This window comes from Macrobrachium nipponense, chromosome 10, assembly GCF_015104395.2.
Source record: "Macrobrachium nipponense isolate FS-2020 chromosome 10, ASM1510439v2, whole genome shotgun sequence".
NCBI lineage: Eukaryota > Metazoa > Arthropoda > Malacostraca > Decapoda > Palaemonidae > Macrobrachium > Macrobrachium nipponense.
This window is the reverse complement of record NC_087204.1, coordinates 55,929,637-55,954,064: the sequence shown is the minus strand read 5'-3', so window position 1 is coordinate 55,954,064 and position 24,428 is coordinate 55,929,637. Positions and strand designations below refer to the sequence as shown.

Here is a 24,428-nt window from a genome sequence, read left to right as displayed (position 1 = left end):
AAAAATACCAGGCTTCCCCACAAGCCTAAATGATACTGTACTGTTCCTTCCTTTCATTCTCAATTTCCATATTACGCACTCCCCTGGTATGTTGTGTTAGCCCCACCAGCTGGTTTCTACTATACCTTGGTATCTAAAAAAAATCTTATTACACTTGGTAGCAAAGAAACAACCTTGATTTGCTCATCATGACCTACCATTGCATCCATAAGGAGAAGGACAAGTTGTTTATCAGGACATATGCAAAAATGATCTCATACTGTTGTTCCTCAGTCTAGTATTCAGTACATCTAAAACATAACTATATTGCCCTTAGATATCCTCCAACCCACCACATGGCCATCTTGCTTACACGCCTAGGTGTTCAAGGATAGAACTTTCCAAAATAACCCCTACTCATAAGCATATCTGTTTATGCAGCAAATAGACACCTCCAAGAGGTACAGTGGCCATCATGGGAAAAGAATGGTGATGTCTTGAAGGGAACTTCCCTAAAAAATTTCCTACTTATTGGGTATTAATGGGTTCTCAATCTGGTTAGTACCCAATCATATGCATGGAAATCACTTTAATAAGGTGTTCTATGAATCTTGAAGCAACATCTTGTGGACTTACACCGCACTTTTACCTCAAGTGTAAAGTGCTTCATACACCAATCATGTGTGGCATTGATGCTTATGACTTTTTACATCATAATTTTCAAAGACTTGGGCATGTGTCAATAATGTGTCCCAACATTCCTAATATCACAGAAAGTGCAACATTTAAAGACAAATGCTTTGCATACTGGTCTTAGAAAGGTTTCTTCATGTATAAGCTTCAAAACATTCTCCAATAAGCATTAACACCAATCAGTCTGACAACTCCTTAGCCTGGAGATCATTCAAACTTCTCATTAAAATTGAAAATTTAGTATTAATAGCATACCACAGTAATGTCTTCTACGTACCTCAACATATTTGAAAAAGGTGGAGATGTGAAAAACAGGTACAAGCAGCAACTTGGGCAAGTAGTATTTGACAGCTTCTTTGAAACCATGTCCAGCACTCGTAAGGGCATCACTCACATCTGGTCGGCTAACAACTTCCATTAAATTGTCAGCACAATCTTGTCTTAAGACGTCACTTGCATATTTACCATAGACATCAAACTCGGCACCCTGAAAGATGAAGTTCATTTTTCTATATACAAAAAAAACCTAAAACCAAGTAAACTGTACACAACAATACACTACAAAGAAGTTAACATGGACTGGCAGTCTTCACACACAGTAACAGGTAAGACCATTCCAGGTTTAACAGCACCTGTCAATGACCTTTACCAAATCATATCACATTCCTATTCTCAAAGCTTGGTAGAAGGATTTTTTCGTACGAGAAAAGTTAACAACTGGACAACTTTGTGAGATGTGTGTAAGAGATATGATGCAAAGAACCATTGGTTCTGCCTAAAATGTGCATTCAAGTTAAACTGAAGACTATCACTTTGCATGACAAAATATGAAATCAAATGTCCTTTAGCCAGAATTGTGATGTTATCATAAAATATAAAAAACCATTTGATTTCACTATTAGTGCAGAAATACACTGAATCAGGACTCCAGCTATTACCCATTAAATATTGGTTTGCCAAAAATAATGATGAAAACTAAGATAATTTTATTTTTCACAAGCACCATAATCATTCATAATATATTATGTGGTGCTAAGAGTAATCAGATTAGGACTGGATATATAATATAAAATTAAATATGGTTTACAATAAAGTAACCAAAAGTCGCACACAAAAGTCATATTTGCACTCCTCACAATTCAGATATTCAATTGTGGCTTGATTTATCTATTTTCTTTTCATAAACTATGCTCTGGGTTATACAGATCAATCTAGCTGGGACCCGCCGTACTCAGCTAGTATAATATAAAATTAAATATGGTTTACAATAAAGTAACCAAAAGTCGCACACCAAATTCATGATAAATCAAACTACTCATAAGTTTTACTTTACACTTAACAAGCTACTTCCGACTTTTATTTTCCTGTCTATCTTATACATGTGCATGCCTGACAGCAACCATAAAAAAAGTGATGATTTTACAATAAAAAAAATGCTGTTGTTACAATAAAATATCTTTTTCTACAATGCCAATATTTACTGTAAAAATAGAATAGCCTTACTCCACGCAATCAGATCCCATCACACAAACTTCAGAGATCTTATAAGGAGAAAACATCCACTGCACATGATCAGCTCACATGCCACTGGCCTGAACATAGGGCGTCATTCCTCAATGACTAAATTTGGCTGTGCTGCTCCATTTCCAAGAACTATAAGTGTCTTTTTCCATCATTACGATATGCCATTCATTCATTTTTGCTGAAACACTGTTCAATCAGTTTGCTTTACTCTAATATGTTGCACTAATTTAGCCTTTATTGCCTAAAGGTCAGTGGCAAGCTCACTACTGCAATGATTTTGTGAGTATGTACTCCCTTTTTGAAACTTGTCAGTTATCTCATCATTCACCTCCTTTCCAGTAAGCATCTTTTTTTTCTCAGTATTCTCAAGTTTTGCCCTGATTTAACATGGGAGTTTTGTACACCAAGTTTTGCCCTCTCCACGATTCAGATGAAGGGTTGCTCTTTGCTCAATGATTTTCTTTGCCAGTACACAGTAATGGTATCTTCACTTCTGCATTTCTGTCTCAGCTGTACATATCTTTTCTCGTAAATTAACTAAGTTTGGTTGAAAATGTGCCCATATTACTTCATTGTATAAGCATTAGGTGTGACACCTCCAATTTCGAACATCACTTTCTCCTGGTTGTTATTTGTTTTATTTAGCCTCGGCTTCAACCTGCAGCTTTAATTTACTAGTATTGTTTCTTGAGATCTCCATTGCATGTGGGATGAACAAAAATGTTTTTTATTTTTTTACTTATGGAAGCCACCAACTGGGAATCAGCAGGGTTTAACTTAACAATCTTAACGATACTCTTAATAAACGCTCGATAGTTACAATAAATGACGTCAGCAATCAGCGGTTCCTCAATTTGGATGTTTATGTCAATACAGGTTTACAATTGCTTCAGCCAGAATTCTAAAACCTGGAATTTTTTCTATTGGAGGATGAAGGAGTATCAATGATACAGTCGATGAGAGAGAGAGAGAGAGAGAGAGAGAGAGAGAGAGAGAGAGAGAGAGAGAGAGAGAGAGAGAGAGAGATAGAGAGAGAAGAGGGAGGAGAGTAAGAGAGAGTAGAGCGAGAAGGAAGGAGAGAGACGAGAGAGATAGATGAAGAAGGAGCGAGTGAGATGAGGGGAGAGATTGGGTTATTAATATTAATAGGGCTTAGTTTTTCCAGACCTCTGAGTCTCAAGTAGACCCTTCTCGGGCTGGTTCTCAGGGATCAATCCTGAGGGGAAAAAAAAATTAGACTTTATTTAAGAAACCTGTTTTATTTTAAAAATTTATGAAGTGGTTAATTGAAAAATCTATGCTTTCGGCAAGAATATTTTCCATTTTTTAGTTCTGTAGATAAATTAATCTTTGTTAGGTCCAATTTGGGCACTCAACAAGTAAAGGCTATACTGTTATGGGTGTTTGACATCTATTAAACTTCATTGGGTCAGCATGTGGTGTTGACATCAAGTGACCATGCAACAATCTTGTGTGTTCTATACAGAGCCTTGTTAGGATTACCTCTTTTGATCTTTGTTTTTGTGAAGATGTACTCCATGCATACACTTCAGTTTAAAAAATTGTTGGAGGGATAGTGTAGGCTAATTTGGCAGCAGAGTCTGCACTTTCATTTTCTTTTATTCCCACTTGTGCTGGAATCCAACATATTTCTATTGATAATCCTGATTAGAGGAGTTGATGGATTTTTATTTGTATATCTTCTACTATTTGGTTTATTGGTTTATACTGACTTATAGCATCTACAGCACTAAGTGAGTCACTGAAAATAATAGACACACTTGCTTTTCTCTCTCAGATATTATATCAAGAGCCATTTGTATGGACATGAGTTCAGCAGTAAATACTGATGATATTAAAGGTAGGCTTCTTTTAATTAACATATTCTTCGAATATGCAAATGCTCCCACTCCAATATTATTTTTTGGAGCCGTCTGTATACACCATGAATTTGTCTCCTTTTCTTCTAATGTGCTCCAATGCATGTTGGCAGTATACTTCTGAACCATTTATTTGTCTTTTAAGTAGGTAAGATAGGGAGGTACATATTTTTATTCGTTTTAACATCCATGGTGGTGACAATTCTATTGGTGGGTGAAAAATTGGATTTATGTCATGTAAGTTCATTAGGTATTTAGCTCTTTTTGGGAAAGAGCTAGTACTATGAACTTCTGTTTCTGGATTCTAATTTTGAAAGCAGTCAGCTGCAGATGATCCTGCTTGTAGTGAAAGACCTCTTCGTATTGTTATTAAATTATGGTGATGTTTCAAGGGCAACACACCTGCCTCTACCAGAAGCGAGCCTGTTGGGGACGATCGGAATGCTCCTGTGCACAATCGCACGCCTTCATGGTGCACTGCATCGAGAGTTTTTAACAGATTCTGAGTTGGATGAATATATTGGACAGCAGTAATCTATTATAGATAATACTGCCTTATAGATCATTAATAAAATGTCTCGCTTTGCTTCTAAATTAGTGTGTGATAACTTTTTCAATATGGCAAGAGTTTTGATGTCCTTGGCTTTAATGTATTTCATGTGCTCTTTCCAATTTAAATGTTGATCAACTAGCTATTTGATTTTTGTACAAATTGTATTTCAGTGCTATAAAGGTGAAGTTTGATTGTTTGGTTCTTCAGCCATCTTTTGTCTTTGTAGAAGATGATTCTTTTGTTTTATCAGTTGAAAATTTAAATCCAACTGAATTTGTCCAACTACATAAATATGAAATGGCAGTATTGAGAACTCTCAAATTGCTACTCGTATAGTAAATAACAAAGTCATCAACATATAAACTGCTTATTACACCACTTGATAAAATTATAGTACTGTCATTAATTGCTAAAGCAATGTACAGCTCAAGACACTACCTTGAGGGATTCCTTCTTCAAGTTTATAGGTTACTGAGTAGGAATTTTCAACTCTAACTTGAAAAGTTCTGTTTGTTAAAAAGTTCTTAAATATTGTTAAGTGGCATCTAAATCCCTTGGAGTGGAGTTTTTGCATGATGTTATGTTCCCATGATGTGTTGTACGCTTTTTCTATATAAAAAAAAAACTACTGTTAGTTTTTTTTCTTCAAAGCCTTTTTTTATATGATCCTCTAAATGTGTTAAGGGATCTAGTGTTGATCTGCAAGCTATTGAACCTGACTGTGTTGATGTTAAAATGGATTCTTTGGTTATTACATACGTTAATCATGCATTAACCATTTTTTCTAAGATTTTGCATAGGCAGCTTTGTTAGGGATATCGGTCTATAATTGGATGGATTACTTACATCCTTTCCTGATTTATTTATTGGAATTATTATGGTATGTTTCCATTTATCAGGAAAGACACATTTTAGCCAGATACTATTATAAAATTTCAATAAATATGATTTAGCTATAGGAGCTCATTTGTCTATAATTTCAAACGATATTTTATCATATCCTGGTGCCGAGGGATGACATGAGTTGATGGCATTATCTAGTTCATCCATGTTGAAAATATAATTATATTCCAGGTCTTCAAGACTTTCAAAATTGAGTATTATATTTTCCTTTTGTTTTCTGATATTTTGAAAATGTATATCTAGGCTAGAGTAAGAACTGATGTTTTCAAAATGTTTTCTAATTATATTTATTTCATAAGTGTCATGGTATATTTTTCCATTTAGATGTATTGCACTTCTTGGAGGTCTTATATGTTTACCATTGATTTTCCTTATCTTTTGCCAGGTATCCCTTGTGGATGTTTTTTAAAGATATGTTTGAGACTTATTCTTTCCATGATGCAATTTTTTCAGCTATTACTGTTTTTCTAAATTTGGCTGTATATTTGTTATATTGTGGTTTGATGTGGTCAATTGTTATATTTGTTATAACTATTTTGTTTAATATGTTTATATTATAGGGCATTCTGTTGAGTGATTTAAGGCGAGTTTTGAGTCTGTTAAGATTGCAACCCGACATATGTTTTATTTTACTTACGGTTGCTAAGGTTGGATTCCACCATGGGATAGGGGATTTTGTGGAATGTGACTTGGTGTTTGGAATGCTTTTATCTGCAGCATTTACGTATTATGAAATTTGAGGATTCACATGTAGTATTGTGATCTTCGTTATGTGGGAATGGTGGTATGTTTCGAGTGTATATACGTATAAGAAATATTTATCCAATTAACTTTTTGGATATCATATCTTGTAGGTGGCAATATTTTGATATTACTTAAGTAGTTCAGAATGACTGGGAAATGGTCACTTGTGTATAAATCATCTAGGACATTCCATTCAAATTTCTCGGCTACATCATTTGAACATAATGAAATGTCAATTGAGGAAAAGGTTAGGTGTGTATTTGAAAAATATGTTGGAACTTCACTTTCATTGAGACAACACAGGTTGTGTTTCATTATAGCTTTTTCTATGTTGTTTCCGGATATGTCAGTGGGGGTTATTAGTATCCCATAATGGATTATGTGCATTAAAATGTCCTACTATAAGTAGGGGTCCATGTATACTTAATAAGTTCAGAAAAATCACTAAAATTTGCATTGAAATTTGGTTGGTTATATAAATTACAAATGGTGATTTTACTTTTGTTAGGCATGCACAATTTAATCGCTGTTATTTGATATGGCAAAGATATTATGTTGAAAGGTTCATATGTTATGTTATTATGAACATACATACCTGTGCCTAATTTTCCACCGTCAGTTGGTGAATAACAGGCAATTTTATAGTGCTGGATATTTATAGGGTTACTTCCTATATGATGTAGACATAAGTACATTGGGTTGTGGTCTCGTATGATTCTTTGTAATTCACCCAGATGTAGTCGGGTTAAGAGGTCATTTATATTCCATTGAATAATCTTATATTCCATTATTGGGAGGAATTGGTGTTAAATTCTATAAATTGATTGCTGATTTTACTTTGCCTCGTAGTTTATATGCATTTGAATTTATTTGTGGTTTTTTAATAATTGTATTTGTATGTTGGTTATTAGATTCACCAGTTGTTTGTTTTTCATAATTGATTTTATAATTTCATTTTTGTATTTTAAGGATTCAGAACATAATTCGTTCTCATGTTGGTATGTTAACCCTTGGACATATTTTACGTCGAGATAAATTGTTTGTCAGGTGCCGATTGGATGTATCGTACGTCGAAAGAAGTTTTTTTTTTAAATTCGCGGAAAAATACTTATAGGCCTACCAGCCGAAAACTTTTGAATCACGCGCCTTGGGGGATGCTGGGAGTTCACGGATCAAGGTGTTGTTTTGTTTAGAAGCGTGACCCAGGTGCGCATGCGTGAAATGCCTCCTCCTCGCATCAGCCAGCATCAGCGATGCGTCGTCCAAGAGCGATCTTTTGCTGCAATCGTGTTTTGCCGAACTTGTGCGAGAGTTTGAATATTTGTGGTGGTACAGGACGTACATAGAGATGTCTCAACGATGTATGGAATGCGAAAGGCGCGTTTTACCCGTTGGAAGGGATCGTGTGAGACTTATTCTGGACTTGGATGCTGGCGAGGGACCAAGCACCCAAGATGACCTCGCGCCTTAATGCCGTTCCGTGTGGATGAAAGTGCTCTAGGACCACAACGTGTCTCGTGTGCCTTTAGTAACCACTAGGAAGCATCAGGGAGTCCTTAGGGTGCAAAATTCTCATGGTTCCTGGAAAGAACCTTTCTTTGGATGAGGGGATGATGCCTTATAAAGGACGTCTAAGCATTAAAGTGTATAACCCCAAGAAGCCGAAGAAATATGGAGTGAAATTTTTTTTTTATTACTGAGTCCAACACTGGATACGTCGTGGACTTCTCGGTGTATTCCGGGGTCTTCTCCACGCTGCCTGACACTGTTTTCAGTCTTGTGGATCGTTTCCGTAACCAGGGATACCACCTGTTTATGGATAATTATTATAACTCAGTATCCCTGGCCCAGGAACTGTATGAAGCAGGTGTGCACGTCAGTGGTACCCTTTGGTTGGTGCGTGGGGCCCCGAATGTCCTCAAGAGGTTCACTAGCCATCCGCAACATCTGGCAAAAGGAGAGACAGAGTGGCTGCGGAAGGGAGCTGTCTTCGTCATCTGTTGGAAGGGGGTCCGACTTGTCCCCATGATTACGAGGAGTCATGAACCCATCCAAGAGGAGATCGTACAGCGGAAGAAGACACGTTGACAGGGCCCAGTTGTGTACGAGGAGTTTCGTGCCGAGCAGCCTACCGTCATTGGCCACTACAATAGGCACATGGGAGGAGTTGATCTCTTTGATCAACTCATCCAGTATTATCCCTTCTCCAGGAGAACCAGGAGGTAGACACAGAAGCTCCTCAAATACATTCTTCAGTTGGCTCTCCAAAATGCCTACATACTGTACTGTGGGTAATAGTCACGGTCTCTGGAGGTTGTCCCACATACAGTTCCTCGAGGTAGCCGGGAATGCCCTCATCCACTTTAATCCCAATGAGTGGCCTTCCATCGCTGGCCCCCTGCCCCGAGCTGCAGATCTGCCCCTAGAGGATAGGGCAGATATTAGGAGGGCCAACTTCGGTCATCCTGCTCCTACCGCTGCTGTCGCCGCCGCCGCCACCCCTGCTGCCGGTGCCCCTGGTGACGACGCCCCTGCTGCCGGCCCTGTCCGCATCGCTTCTCGTCAGATAGTGGACCCTGTGTGTCGGCTGCAGCCAGGGGATCACACACTGGAGCTCCAACAAGGGCGCAGGCAGAAACGGTGCCGGGTGTGCCATATGAATGGCAGAAGGGGAGACACCCGGTTCTTCCGTGGTACCTGCAAAATAGCTCTTTGCAGGTTTGGGGAGTGTGACCGTAAATACCACAATGCGGTCTTCTATTGGAGTGTGCCTGAGGAACCGACAGTGGAGGGCGCATGGGACCACGTGTCCCATCAGCAGTAAGGGCGCATATCTCCCTCCTCCACCTGTACCTCGTCATATCGAGAGGAAAAAAATGCAAGACTCTTCAATGGAGGAGGGAGAAAAGAATAGTACGAAGAGTCAGGAATACGAGTGAATATTATGCATTTATTTTATATTTACTTTTATATTTATTACAAGTTTTTATATATCCGTATCTATTGATGCATGATACATGTTATTTCATTTTATGCAAAAAGAAAAGTTTCACCAGCATTCCTTTTAGTTATGTATTCGAACCAGAATCGGAAAAATTTGAATTAAATAAATAAATATATTACATATATTTATATATAGTATATATATATATATATAATTATATATCTAATACATATATATATAGATATATATATATTTATATATATATATATATATATAGGCTATATATTTATTTAGTTTTTTTTGGGTAAGCAAAATACATAACACTCTGGTAATATTCAATCATTTATCTTCATTTTGAAACAAATTCGAAGTCTCTAGCACAATATTTAGATTTATGGAGAATTTTTGAAAAAACTTTTTCCTTCCCTCCGCCACAAATCTCCGAAATGTGTACGTCGCATTCTCGTAATATTTGCTCCATTTCATATTAGGCGTTTCATAGAGTTTTATATATGAAAATGTGCACAATTACATGTATAATACAACAAAAAATAATTGAAGGTTGTAGCTTTTCTCATTTTTGAAATATTTGCATATAAATCACGATAAATAGAAAAAACTATGTTCGGTCAACTTTGACTCTACCGAAATGGTCGAAAAACGCAATTGTAAGCTATAACTCTTACAGTCTAGTAATATTCAGTCATTTATCTTCATTTTGAAACAAATTCAAAGTCTCTAGCACAATATTGAGATTTATGGTGAATTTTTGAAGAAAACTTTTTACTTCCTTACGTGCGCGGATTCTCCGCCGCAAATCTCCGAAATGCGCACGTCACATTCTCGTAATATTTGCTCCGTTTCATATTAGGCATTTCTTAGTTTTAAATATAAAAATATGCGCAGTTTCATGTAGAATACAACAAAAAATAATTGAAGGTTGTAGCTTTTCTCATTTTTGAAATATTTGCACATAAATCATGATAAATACAAAAAAAACTACGTTCGGTCAACTTTGGCTCTACCGAAGTGGTAAAAAAACACAATTTTAAGCTAAAACTCTTACAGTCTAGTAATATTCAGTCATTTATCTTCATTTTGAAACAAATTAGAAGTCTCTAGCACAATATTTCGATTTATGGTGAATTTTTGAAAAAAACTTTTTCCTTCCCTCCGCACGCCGATTCTATGCCACAAATCTCCGAAATGCGTACGTCGCATTCTCGTGATATTTGCTCCATTTCATATTAGTCATTTCAAATAGTTTTATTTATGAAAATGTGCGCAATTTTATGTAAAATACAATAAAAAATAATTGAAGGTTGTAGCTTTTCTCATTTTTGAAATAATTGCATATAAATCACGATAAATAGGAAAAAAACTACGTTCGGTCAAATTTGACTACCGAAATGGTTGAAAAACGCAATTGTAAGCTAAAACTCTTACAGTCTAGTAATATTCAGTCATTTATCTTCATTTTGAAACAAATTCAAAGTCTCTAGCACAATATTTAGATTTATGGTGAATTTTTGAAAAAAAAAAATTCCTTCCCTCCGCTCGCGGATTCTCCGCCGCAAATCTCCGAAATGCGTACGTCGCATTCTTGTAATATTTGCTCCGTTTCAAATTAGGCATTTCATAGAGTTTTATATATAAAAATGTGCGCAATTTCATGTAGAATACAACAAAAAATAATTGAAGGTTGTAGCTTTTCTCATTTTTGAAATATTTGCATATAAATAAAATATAAAAAAATTTTGACATTCGGTCAACTTTAACTCGTCCGAAATGGTCAAAACTGCAATTGTAAGCTAAAACTCTTACAGCATAGTAATATTCAATCGTTTGTCTTCATTTTGAAACAAATTGGAAGTCTCTAGAACAATATTTAGATTTATGGTGAATTTTTGAAAAAAAAAAAAAAAAAAAAAACATTTACGTCTGTGTTACGAATTCATGCATCATTTTGTGATAATATTTTCTCTGTGTTGCTTTTATCGTTTTACAATGTGTTGTATACCAAAATGATCGCAATTTAGTGAACATTACAAAAAAAATAACTCATTAGCTTTAACCATTTTGCGCACAGCGCGATTTGAATAAAATTATATATGAAATTTTGTTTTCGCGCTATCATATATCGCATTATTTATATATGATAATGATATTTTTTTCATTTCTGATGGTTGCATAATAAACTTCAGGCAATGACAAAAAAAGAAGCCAAAAATGAACTCTTAATCTTGAAAACTAAGTTCGCTGTGATTTTTTGAAAAAAATATTTTTTCCGCTTCGGCGCTCACTCAGAGAGCCCCTGCCATACGGGAGACAATTTTTATTATACCCCTTCGGCGTTAAAGGGTTAAAGGGCATTTCCTTAATTTAATAAAATTGTCTATACAATTTTGCACAGTGTCCTCTGTCTTATTGGTTAGTTGGTTGTATGTACTACTTACAAAGCACTCATTACAACCACAAGGCAAAGCAAGTTAGGTAATGTTAATTATTGGTTCAGAAGTATTTGATCTAGCTCTAGAAATTTCTGGTTTTGTAATTCTATTGGTCCTTTTCTGTAGAGATAAGGACTGTCGGTTTGAGGGGTTATTTGTTTTGTTGTTGTTAAATTAAGGAAATGCTCTTTAACCCTTTAACGCCGAAGGGGCATAATAAAAATTGTCTCCCGTATGGCAGGGGCTCTCTGAGTGAGCGCCGAAGCGGAAAAAATATTTTTTTCAAAAAATCACAGCGAACTTAGTTTTCAAGATTAAGAGTTCATTTTTGGCTTCTTTTTTTGTCATTGCCTGAAGTTTATTATGCAACCATCAGAAATGAAAAAAATATATTAGGGTCTTGTGGATGGTTGAGGAGTGATAAATTACATTTTGGTTTGGTTTAATGGTATGATTTCCATTGGTATTATTTGATGGGAATTGTAAAGAGTGATGAATTGATTCTTTACTGTCCAGATGTTGGCTGTTTGATTGGGATTGAGAGTAATTATGTATTTCCACTTGTGATGAGGTTAATACAATATATTTTTTAAAATGTTCTCCTGGCATAATTGGAGTTTCTTTGGATTGATTGTAATTTTCAATATTCACTTTCTTTCCCTTAGGTGGGGTTAATTCTAGTATTCTTTTCTTTTTGTTAGTTCCGATTATTATCATCATTTGACTACTCTTTCATTGGAAGTTTTGTTCCATGGATATCTGAATCTTCTATGTTATTAGTGGTACTGGTGGCTATATCAACATGCTTGTTTTGGGGTTCAGCATTATTGATATGAGAATCAGTTTGTACCTTTCTATTAACTTGTTGTTTGTTATTGTGATCGATATTTAGATTTTTAGTTACATTTGTGAAAGAGTGGCTTTTAGATGGATTACGGACTCCTCTTACTTTTAGCTTGAGTCTAGCTTCTATGACGGACATTCCTGTTCTATTCATCAACACTTGGAGCTCTGTGTTGTATTGATAAAAGGAGCATTCCTTAGATTCTGCGTGATGGGATTGTCCACAGTTAATAAATTTTGGAGATTTACATTTCCAATTAGTAGTTTGGGTGTCTGATGCACACACTGTGCATAGTGCTTCATTATGGCATTTTTTGTATGTGTGCCCATACTTTGAACATAGAGTGCACTGAAGTGGTTTTGGTATAAATGGACGCACTTCTCTATTTTGTCCAAGAATTTTGATTTTGAGTGGGAGATCTTGGCCTATAAATTTTATTTTTGCAATATTATTTTGTTTATTTTTACCTTTCCTACTTGGAATTGAATAGATTTCTAAATCATGCATATTATTGTATCTTAACTTAGGGAGTCAAGAATCAACTGTTTTGAGGGTAGTCCTTCTACAATGTTGAATATAATAACTGTGCCCCGTATATAATTTGTTTCATGACTTATTATTGTTATTTTTGTGCCTTTTATTTCTTTTTTATTTAAAAAGGCGGTGGACTGTTTTTTTGTGGTTACCTGAAGTAACCATTCATTTTCTTTCTTACGATGATGATATAACATGTTAATAACAGTACAAATGCATCCAGTAAGTAAAGTATCAGTTTCACTACTATTATCTTTATCTTAAATACAGCTGTAATAGTCTATTTGACTTAGGCAAATGGATTACTGTGGTGTAACACCTAGCCTAGGTCAATAGTTCACACATACATAGTTTGTATCTCATGAATCAAAATACATTAATGGTCATAAAAGCATTGTAGGCTGTGGATAAACTGTCACTTACAAGAGGCAGAAAAAGAAGGGGTTACACTTTTTTCTCAAAGTGTACGTATTTATGATGTATATTTTGTTACAAATATGGGGAAAAGGTAGATAATTCCCTTTTGCATAACATTTTCCGTTTAAAAGTCCTCATCCAGATTTAGCCATTATCCAATGGACCATTAGCTCTATTAATCTTGAAGGACTAATGTACTGGCATGTGGCCACTTAATTCCTCATGACTTGCCCTACTTTAGGGCACAGGCCATGGGATAGGGTCACAACTTTAACTGGTATGCTTGTTGAAACTTATCATTTCAGTAAATAGTATATATAGATCCAAATGAGAAGTTATCCATTTGGACACTTGTAATTCTCATGAATCACCACAGACCCAAATATCTACTTGTAACATTTTTTTGTCTCACTCCCAAATAGCAAGCCCCTAAAGTGTGCCAAATCAGGTGACCCCAAAAAGCCACCTGAAGCTGCAAAGCCCCAATCATCCCTTTCCAACTGATAATAGACAATTATTTATTCTGAGATGACAATTAACTAACCTTGTATGTCACAGCCCTTGAAAGGCCAAAGGATCTTGTAAAACAAAGGTTTCTATTTACAAACCACTTGAATGTTGTCAGTACCATAAGAAATTATATTAATCATATGGAAAAGATAGATTTTATATTACCTCTGCTAATTCTTCAAAACAGCTGCCAATGTCTGGAGACTTATTCCCATCAGTCACTTCTAATGTGTCTTCTAGTGAACCCAACAGATTAACGGAGAATTCGTGGATTTCTGTTATATTTGAAAATATTTTTTCTAACTCTCTACTACTACTGTGCTGTAGTGATGGTATTTGCTGTAGTTTGTCACGAAAAACCTACAAAAATGTAAAAATAGAATTAGCAACAAGATATACTTACATTTTACTGTTAAAAATAATGTTTAAATACAGTAATTACAAAAAAATAAAAAAAATCAACCATACTGCTAAGATAGCATCAAGCAAAATAGTACAAATAAAATTCAACCCTTTTCCAAACAGTGGTGCTTCAATACAAGCACAGATAAAACAAAACCTTGGTAAATCTTTAAAATAAAACAAAATGCAAAAACATCTCATTCCAACACCTTTATAAAATACATTACATGTGCTATATAAGCAATATAGTATCCCACATAACAATGTTTAAAAACCATTTGAAAATAATGCTAAGCAGTTTTGCTATTAGTACTCCTTACATTCTCCTCTTAGTACATTTGGTTTCAAAATTATCCCATAATCATAATTCAGTTTTGTTTTCTTGAATGACGCACTCATTCCAACTTGAAAGAACATGAAAGCCCAACCCTCCAAGGTATCACACAAGTCCCAGTCCTTCTCTTCTATATTATACATTAATCTACCTATGTAGGAAGTGCTGTCATGCTTAAGAATAATAAACAAGTTTTCCCACGTTATTGTAGTGCCAGTCATTTCTTTTACCCCCATATTCGCGTTCTCCGGATTCGCGGACTCACACATTTGTGGATTTCTCTCTGGAACGTTTCCCCACATTATTCATGGAAAATTCACCTGTTTGCGGTATTTTTCTATGAGAAATATCCACAAACTCCTGTTTTTTTTTCTTCAATTTCATCATAAAAATTTTTTATGGGTTTTTCTTAGTTTTAACTAACAAAAAAGGAGGTTCTAAGCATTTTTATAGGGGTTCAACTATTCGTGGGTTCTAACTATTCACAGGGGGTCTGGTAGGCATCCCCCGCGAATACGGGGGACCACTGTAACTGGTGTCTGAGTTTTGCTATTTCAACTCCTTTACCTTCCAGATGGTGATGTCATGTCACTCCTCTTACTGTGATATCTCAATTTTTCAGTTTTCAGTCTTTTTTTATCACAAATTTCATTCATTAATTAATTCTCTATTAGGTTTCTCTTTGCTTTGAATAATGAGATTTCTAATGGAACTTTTTATCCTGTTGCATCCTTACCTAATCCACAGTACTGTAATTGTTGGCTCCAGTTCTTCATTCTGTCTCACTTCTTTTTTATTTTTAATGACTGTGCATATCAAGTTTCAGAATACTTGCATAAAGCACGGATCATTGGTCCTCAGTTGCCTTCCTGATTAGACTCAACACAGAGGTTTCTTCCATCTTTACTTAGAAGCAGCACCAGAAATCACTGGCAACATGATGATGGATAGGGCCAAGTTATTGAGTGCTCTGATTCTTTCAGCTTCAACTCGGGACATTTGGCAGATGACCTTGGTAAAAATAAACATGCAATGGCAAGGGTCACTGACCTTAGTCAGATAGGACCAGCATGCTAAAAAGAAAGGACTATCCTACGGTGCATTTTACCAATGAATCCTCTATGGACTGTGCCACATAAATGGATAGGTACAATTTAGAAATGGCCCCAGTCTTAGACATATGGGGAGCAAGAATCTTCCATTTCATAAATCATCAGGAGAGACCAAAAATAGGATACAAGCAGTCCCAACTTATCGGCGGCATCGGTTATTTATGTTTTGGTTTTATGACACTTGGATGCTGATGTTGTTAACCAGATTTTGGCGCTGGTAAGCAGTTTATCAGCGCTGATCGGAGCTTGCAGCATCATAAAATTACAAGTTTTTAACCAATTTGTATTTTTCATAACTTACAAACCTGAGGTCTTAACATTAGGGTAAATACTCAGCGCCATCTGGAAACCGGTAAAGTTTAAAATAATTGTGTACGCAAGGGACTATTGGCATCTTTGCTTGGTCACGAGACATGTGGAGCAACCCACATAACCCTCTTTAACTCGTAACCCCGTTAGTTATTCTTTCAACCCAGGTTAGTTGATAGAGGGGTGGTTAGAGGTGGGCCTTTGTATGTTAAGACCTCAGGTTTGTAAGTTATGAAAAATATAAATTGGTTAAAAATTTGTCATTTGTTCATATACGAAACAAACCTTCGGTCTTAACATTAGGATAGACTTAATCTTGGTGGGAGGTAAGTACTATTAACCAACTGGGAGTTTGCCACCTTTGATCAGTTTTCAGAATACCAGAATTCTACGAAACAACTGACCAGTATTTCAGAATCTAAGACATATACGTATGAATATCACAGTCAAGACTTCTGGGTTCTACACAATGTCATAGTTCATTGCGTCCGAGGAAGATAAGAAGATCTGTTCTTTTAACAAACCAATTCATCCACTCATGTAGGTTTATCATCATTCCTCTCCCCCTTGCTAGAGGAATGTCCTGCTACTGCTAGGTATCTTACTGATACTAACCCTAACAGTATGGCTACTTCACTCACCTGTACCTTGTCTGTTCCAGCTTATGATGGTACTCTCTTCTTACTGCCCGAAGTAAAGAAGGAGACAGAAATTTCAAAAGGAAAGAGGCCAGATAACTCCTCCATTTCACATTCATACCATCATCTGAGACAGGACACCAACTGACCCGCCAGGGGTACTGGATGAGTTAAACCATTTGTTTAGCAGCCACCAAAGGACCCAAGGAAATTGTGTCCAAGGACCTCTGGGCAACCTTATTTATATACAGGAAATTGAAAATGGTTTTTCATAACAATGAACCTACTCTCAAATTTCAATGAACAGACAGACACCTTCTTAACAGTGCTCAATTTTGAACTTCGATACAGTCACAGACCAACTGTCACGTATTCCTCTGATGACCGTCTCTTCTGTATAACCTCGTTGGTACAACTTGACAAGGAGTAGGCTTGACCGATCGCCTCTGTTTGGCCTGTTCCTTTACGTCTACCACCTTTATGTTCTAGGTGACGTAGTTCTTTCTATAACCACAAAGTACTTTGACAAGTCAAAGCCGGCCCTCGTGAAGGTCTCTCACACATACTCACACTGTAGTGAGCAGGACTAAGAAATGTATCTGTCATCATGACCTGTGCTGCATTGACTCATTATCTCGGATTCTGGGGCAAATTGGAACTGATGTTCCTAACCACTTTTCAGTCTACGTCAAAAACCTGGTTATTGAGTACTCCCACTCTACCAAGGTCAGAGGAAGACCACCATCCACGGTCAGTTTCCTGTAACGTGACTGATATATGTGCCAGGTGGTAATCCATCAAGTCACGTCTGATACAGAGTATGTTTTCACTTATCAGATCGGAGTTCTTATATGCCCCAGCCAGTTCACTGTTCCTGGTTCATCTGAAGATTACTCAGTGTGAAGTGATATTCACATGCCTAATCACCAGTCTAATGTATATCACCATACATGTAATTACAGAGAGACTTCCCTCTGTTCTGACAACCTCTCCACCAGACCATTGTCTACTGACTGAATGCCTTTAATGGACAGAAAACTCCCCTATACAGGCAGTCACAGCCAAAGAGTCATTCAGTATTATGTGAGCTAAAGGCTTTTGGTGTCGTGTTACATCCGAGTTGACACTCTACACCCAAATCCTTAAAACTATTAGTTCGAAAAGGGATACTGGGCAACCTCCAGACCTTGAGATATTAATTCTACCTATCGGTGGTGCCTCTTCCCACACGAACCTGGTAGCGATGATTGTGCTACGATAAACTTTATCAGTCACTCATCTTGGGTCCTCCTTAATTACTGGAACCCATTCTTCCGTTCGGGACATGGAGGAACAGGTAGAACCTAGAGTTTGCATAACCTCCAGGTTGTTCCCAGTATCGCAAATGGAATCCTTCTGGTGATAGAAATTAATTTATCGATATAGTGCGGTTCGGATCCCACAATAAGCTGCAGGTCCCGTTGTTAAGTGACCAATTGGTTCCTAGCCATGTAAAAAATATCCAATCCTTCAGGCCAGCCCTAGGAGAGCTATTAATCAGCTCAGTGTTTTTGTAAAAACTAAGATACACTTAACTTTTCCAATTATATGGACGATATCATATGAAAACCCCAGGAGAATATCCTATGGTAATATATTCTATTCAGACACGTCCTAATTATCGTCCTGTCCAAGGAATTAATCTGTTAACAGGACATGGCTCATTTTTTCCAGAAGTAATGTTACTTCCCAACCACGAAACACCTTATGCGGTGATCTGTTTCAATATATATGTTCAATATGCTACCTTCCAAAGGGAAATCCTATATTGCCAGAAACCACTGGGAAACTCCCCACCTTCCCCTTCCAGATATGATGAGGTTCTAATGCCTTGCTTCAGCCAACTGAAGCTCGAACCCTCTATGTTAGGTTCATGACTTCAATACAGAAACTAGACCAGGATGGAAGAGACCCATTTGCAGATTCTAGGTTAATCTAGCCAACAATCACTTGGACTAGTCTAAGAAGGTATAGTCAATTAAGAATTGACTAACTTATTATAAGTTGGCAAGGCCAGGTTGACCCTGGCTTGGTTAGGTTAGGCTATGTTAACTCTTCCAATTAGGCTAGGCTAACTCCTCCATCACTTAGGGTAGGTTAACCCCTTCAGCACTGGGACGTACACATGTACGTCTTTTACGGTACAGTAATAAAAGACCGCGACGTACGTGTGTACGTCTTTCATCCCTCCTCAAAAAGCAAAGCGTTTTCTTCAGCTTGGATGGTTTCCAGACACAGTACTGTGTAAGAGAGAGGTGCTGAAGCTCCACCCACAATTCATTCTAACCAATGAGCGTCTGATGGACGTCGTGACGTCATTTTCATATGGGATTTTAGGAGGGGTACTACTGGCCAGTGGCCAACACATGCCAGTGCGCCTCAGGCTATTATCTGAGAAGGATGATCACAATTTTGTTTGTAAACCATGTAGATTTGAATTCTAAACCTTTTTCCCTTTTGATTGCAGTTATTTTATGTTTTTTTTTTTTTTTAGTATCATGTCAGATGATAGTGTTTCAGAGTCAGGGTCTGAGTACCAGCCAAATCTATCAGATGATGATTATAGTGATAATTTCTTAGAGGTTGATAGTGACAATGAGTGTTTGGAAGACATTGAACCTCTTGTCGATGAAGGTTGGCAGTTCATAACTGATCCATCTTGTGACTTGCGCCCAGACCCAGCCCCTCCTGATTCACGGAGGGTGACAATGGGATTTCTGCTTACACACCAGATTTCACCTGCTTACGTGATGCAATTTTTTTCCTTTTTTGTGGTGATGTAATTAACAAATTGTGTGAATGGATGAATGCTCGGGCAGAGTAGTACTTTTATTCAACAGGAAAGCGTAAGGTGAAAGGACTTGTATGGAGGCCTGTTACTCATGATGAGATTTATGTTTTTTATAGCTTGCTGATAATAATGGGGGTGAATAAACTGCCCCATATGTATATACGTCTTGGTCACAAGATGCTAATGCTTTTATTATTATTATTATTACTATTATTACTGTTATTATTATTATTATTACTTTACTATTATTACCGTTATTATTATTATTATTATTATTATTATTATTATTATTATTATTATTATTACCAGTGCCGTAAACATTCATTGATGCATACGCTGTTTCTGTTTTTTTGTAAGTTTTTGACAATGGGGTAAAAAATATCCATTGATATCCATATACACAATGTTTTCACATAAGAATATAAAGGAAAATATGAATAACATAAAATTTAGTGGGAGCAAGTAATGATTGATACTCGCGGTCGACAGGGGGTCTCATGCGGTATGCAAGCATTTGCAGCAATGCAGCAGGCCTGTGGCGAAGGGGTTAAGTCCATCAGAAATGTACTCTTAACTAGGCTAGGCTAGCATAGACTAGCTTAATCTAGAAACTAAATGACTTAGGCTAGGGTAAAGTCATTCAAGAAATTTTGGGCTATACATGCTAGGCTACAACCACAACCTTCTAGGCTGAGGTGGTAAAAGTGTTTCGAATGGGTAGCCTAGGCACTAGTCTATGCTCGGCTATACTTATAACCTTACTAATTTGTCCAAGCTAAGATAGTAAAGGCATGTTCAAGCAGCCAGACCATGCTAAGTCATCAACCCACTGTTAGGCTAAGTTGACATGTACGACATGTATATCGGAACCATCTAACCTATGAGTTAGGCTAATCTAACTTAGAATTGTACCACTCAGACTAATCTAAGATAGTAAACGCAGGTTTGAAAACTAAACTGCAATCATTAGTTAGTCCAAGCCAGCACATGCATACCCAAACCAGTTAGTTCGGACAGTCTAAGCTAAGAACTACTACTCAGATTAACTAAGATAGTAGCAGTAGACTCGGACTGGCTGGAACAGGCTACGAATTTAACCACTTGTTAGGCTAAAAGGTATGACTCAATTAGCCTGGCTATAGCATCTTAGGCTACAAGTGCCCTATTTAGGCTTGGCTACCGTAAGTGGCGAAAGAAAGAAGTTCACCTCCTCCTTTCGACTTAAGTTTCATGCGGTTTCATTGAGAAGAATGGTTCTACAGTACTTTACTTCAAAGGAACCAAGCTTCCGATTAACTTTAACTACTTGTGTAAGAGTCGAAGCGTTTGGTCAACATTCTTATAGGAATAAACCAGATTATACCAACAAGTATATAAAACATGGGAATTCTTCTAACCTGTAAAGGTTTGAAGTTTCCTGGGGTCAACCCAAAGTATGCCAATTCCCACCATTAAGGCTGTATACAATTACTAAGAGGAATCCATAGCCTTCCAGCAATCCGTGCATTTACATGTTGTAAAACGGACTCTACATGACTTGAACAAGGTAATTCATACACCTTAGTATCCTTTTTCAATCCAAACACCATGTCAATCCCCAGGAAGCATACTGGCAGGTGTCTCCATGCTCCCCGAAAGGTTATTGAATTGACAAATCAACTCAATCACCACTGCATATGAAGCCAGAAACTCTTGGTTTTCTCTTTCCTCCAGTTCTAACGTACTGTGTTCAGCCCAAGGAGACGTTACCTCACTACTATCCTCTGACAAACGTCCGGGTGCGTCATGGCCAGCCAACCATATGGCCGTGGCATCTTTGATCTTTAATGGCCACTGATGGCTTGATCTTGAATGGTCAGTAGGATCTGAGAATGTATCTATTTGCAATGCTATATACAAATATGAGAGCAATTTTATCATATTGCATTACTCTGACATCTTGAGTCCATGGAAAAAGTTTGTAAAAGCATCGGCGTATGTATCAAGTTCACCAACGGCATTGTAGTCTCTCTTAGTCTTCACTGGCAACTCCGAGTCGGCTGCTAGCCCAGCAACCGTTGACACTTTTGCTCGTTCGGACTCTTGTAAACAGCTTCGCCCGCTTGCTTTGAGCTTACCAGCCACTGACTTCTTGACTTTCTTGCTGATTGGGATGTGACAGTCCTGGCTCGAAGATGAAGAAGAATTTAATCTTCTCCTCTTGTCCTAAGGATCAGTCACAAAATCCTGTATCCTCCAACACTTGACTGGTACACGCAGCGACGTCATTGAACTTAGCGATGACATCAGCTAGAGGAAGAAGACGACGAATCACGCCTTTTCTTTAAGTCTTTCTTAGCAATTTTCACCTCTAGATCTTGTAATTTCTTCATTACAGTGTGTACCAATGAGTTAGAAAGCGTATTTGGTTCTGGAGGCAGCTAAGTAGATAGAGAAGCAGTACGCTGTGACGTCATCGCGGCGTCATGGATCTACAGCCATTACAGCTCTACGGCCGTTATAGCTCTACAGCCAACATGGTTATCACAGCCTAGTCTACCACTGGACTGCTGACAACCTAAACGGCAACTGTCTAAAGTTGACTGAGCTTAAGTACTGCTTAAGCTTTCTTATTCCAAACATAACTGGAGCATACAACGGCACAGCCGCTTATCCTACGAGAAAACTCATATTTCTCCATAAGTGTGTGCTCCCAAAATGAAAGCGTAACATAATGATTCCACCGAAGACAATGAGAGGTTGGCAGCAGTAGGCTGTGACGTCATGACTACCGCCATTTGCAAGCGGTTTTGGCTATGACGTCATCACTCTTGATGGAAGCATGAGGTTGTTGATGTTACTCTTGTGGCCAAGATCAAGAGACCCAACCTGCGGTGGCATTTCTACTTTACAAGGATGTGACAGTCCTGGCTCAAAGATGAAGAAGAAATTATTCTTCTCCTCTTGGCACGAGGATCAGTCACGAAGTCCTTGATTCTAGCCTTCTCCAACTCTTCACAGCCACACTACACTAAACTTCCATCATTCACTTGTTTGACAATTACAACTACTTCTTGTGCTTTCATATAATAGGGATGTAACAATCCTGGCTCAAAGATGGAGAAGAAACTTCTCCTCTTGGCTCGAGGATCAGCTACGAAGTCCCTATTCTTCCAGGATTGGTAGGAGAACGCACTGGCGTCAAAGCCAGTCACCTAAGCTTGTTGACGCCTAGGCGGAAGGATACAGAGAAAAGACTTGTGTTTTTTCCATTATGTGACTGTTATATCTCCTAACGCTTGTAATTTCTCTCAATAACAATGTGCATTAAAAATCTTCAAATCTGAAAGCATAGTTGTAAAGTACTCTTGTACCTCGAAGTGAAAATGGAAGCATGTCTCCGAGTAGGCCGCAGCTGTGAAGTATAACATTTAGCATAAAAGATGTATAAAATAGTACGTAACTGTGGTGAAGTCACGCTCAGCTGACTTGAGACTGAACGAGGGAGCGTTGATATGTTGAGGAGAGAAGGAGAAGAGAGAGTTAAAATATAACTGTATGTATGTAAAAGCAATAACAATTCACAAATAAAAGGGAATTTCCCAATAAATTTAACATAATTAAATATGAAAACAATCAAATGCAATACAGAAAAAGAGGAAAAGAGGAGAGGGAGAGAGCGTTTATATTTTTTAGGAATAATGAATGAATGATTTAAATTATCGTCCATCGTGGTATTGTTGAGGAGAGAAGAGACAGTAAAATCTTTACTATAATATGTACATAAACACAATACTAATTCACATAAAAAATTAAATGTTATTTCACAATAAATTTAACAATGATAAAACATGAAAATAAATGCAATACAGTAAAAAATATAAAAAATAAAAGAGCTTTCTCGAGTCAGTGTTCGGTGCGCTGAGAGAGAGAGAGAGAGAGAGAGAGAGAGAGAGAGAGAGAGAGAGAGAGAGAGAGAGAGAGAGAGAGAAGAACGGCTCTGCTTCCCATTGACTTATCAGCTGATCTGGGATGATCATTCGTCCATTTCTTTCACTTACACTCGATCTGCCCAAATCACTTTTATTTTTGTTACGGTAATATACCAATCTAGTGACAATTGCTTTTTACGATTTATTTTACTACTGTAAAAGTATCTCAGCTCTGTAATAAACAAACTGGCACCTTTCAGCTTCTGTATGCCTTCCATTGTTTGTTTAAGCGGCTTCCTTGTGAAAGTTATTTTACCTCTTTCCTATTCTTGCAATCTTGGCTTATTACTTAGTATTTGTTTGCAAATTCCTCATGTTTGTTTTAAAAGTCTGCCGTTTGCCAACAATAAGTTGAAGTATTATGGCATAATTAATCTCTTTCGTGCAATTAACATTCAAGTGTAAACACGCTGATTACTCTCTCTCTCTCTTTCTCTCAGACACACAATCGGACACACACACACACACAATCAATTCTTGTGATTAATCTTGTACCTGGTATGTGAATAAAATTGATTTTATTATCAACCATCACATACTGCAACCAATTCGGTTTGCTCAAAGGGTTCCTGTCTTTCCTCCCTCCATTCCCCAGCCAGCCAGCGCCATTTTTACCAAACAGTTTGTAAATCGTACTCAGAAAAAATAAAATTGAGAAAATTTTACTTCATATAACATATTGTTTTATTACTTTACACTCTTAATTTAACTTTTGAACACATTAATAATAGAAAAAATGTTAAAAGGGGGACTTTTTTGGTTGGCTGGAACGAATTATCCTGATTCCCCTTATTTCTTATGGGGATATTTGTTACATATTTCGAACAAATCGTACTTCAAATAGCCTTTTGTCCAGT

The 24,428-nt window shown here is 37.1% G+C and overlaps 1 protein-coding gene across 1 annotated transcript in view; it reads right to left on the bottom strand.

The window, feature by feature from the left end:
- LOC135223630 (son of sevenless homolog 2-like) overlaps window positions 1-24,428 on the bottom strand; it is a 547,573-nt gene that overhangs the window by 453,148 nt on the left and 69,997 nt on the right. The window contains 2 exon segments of the mRNA XM_064262244.1: window positions 950-1,159; window positions 14,141-14,335. Of these exon segments, the coding sequence (XP_064118314.1) occupies window positions 950-1,159; window positions 14,141-14,335 (405 nt within the window).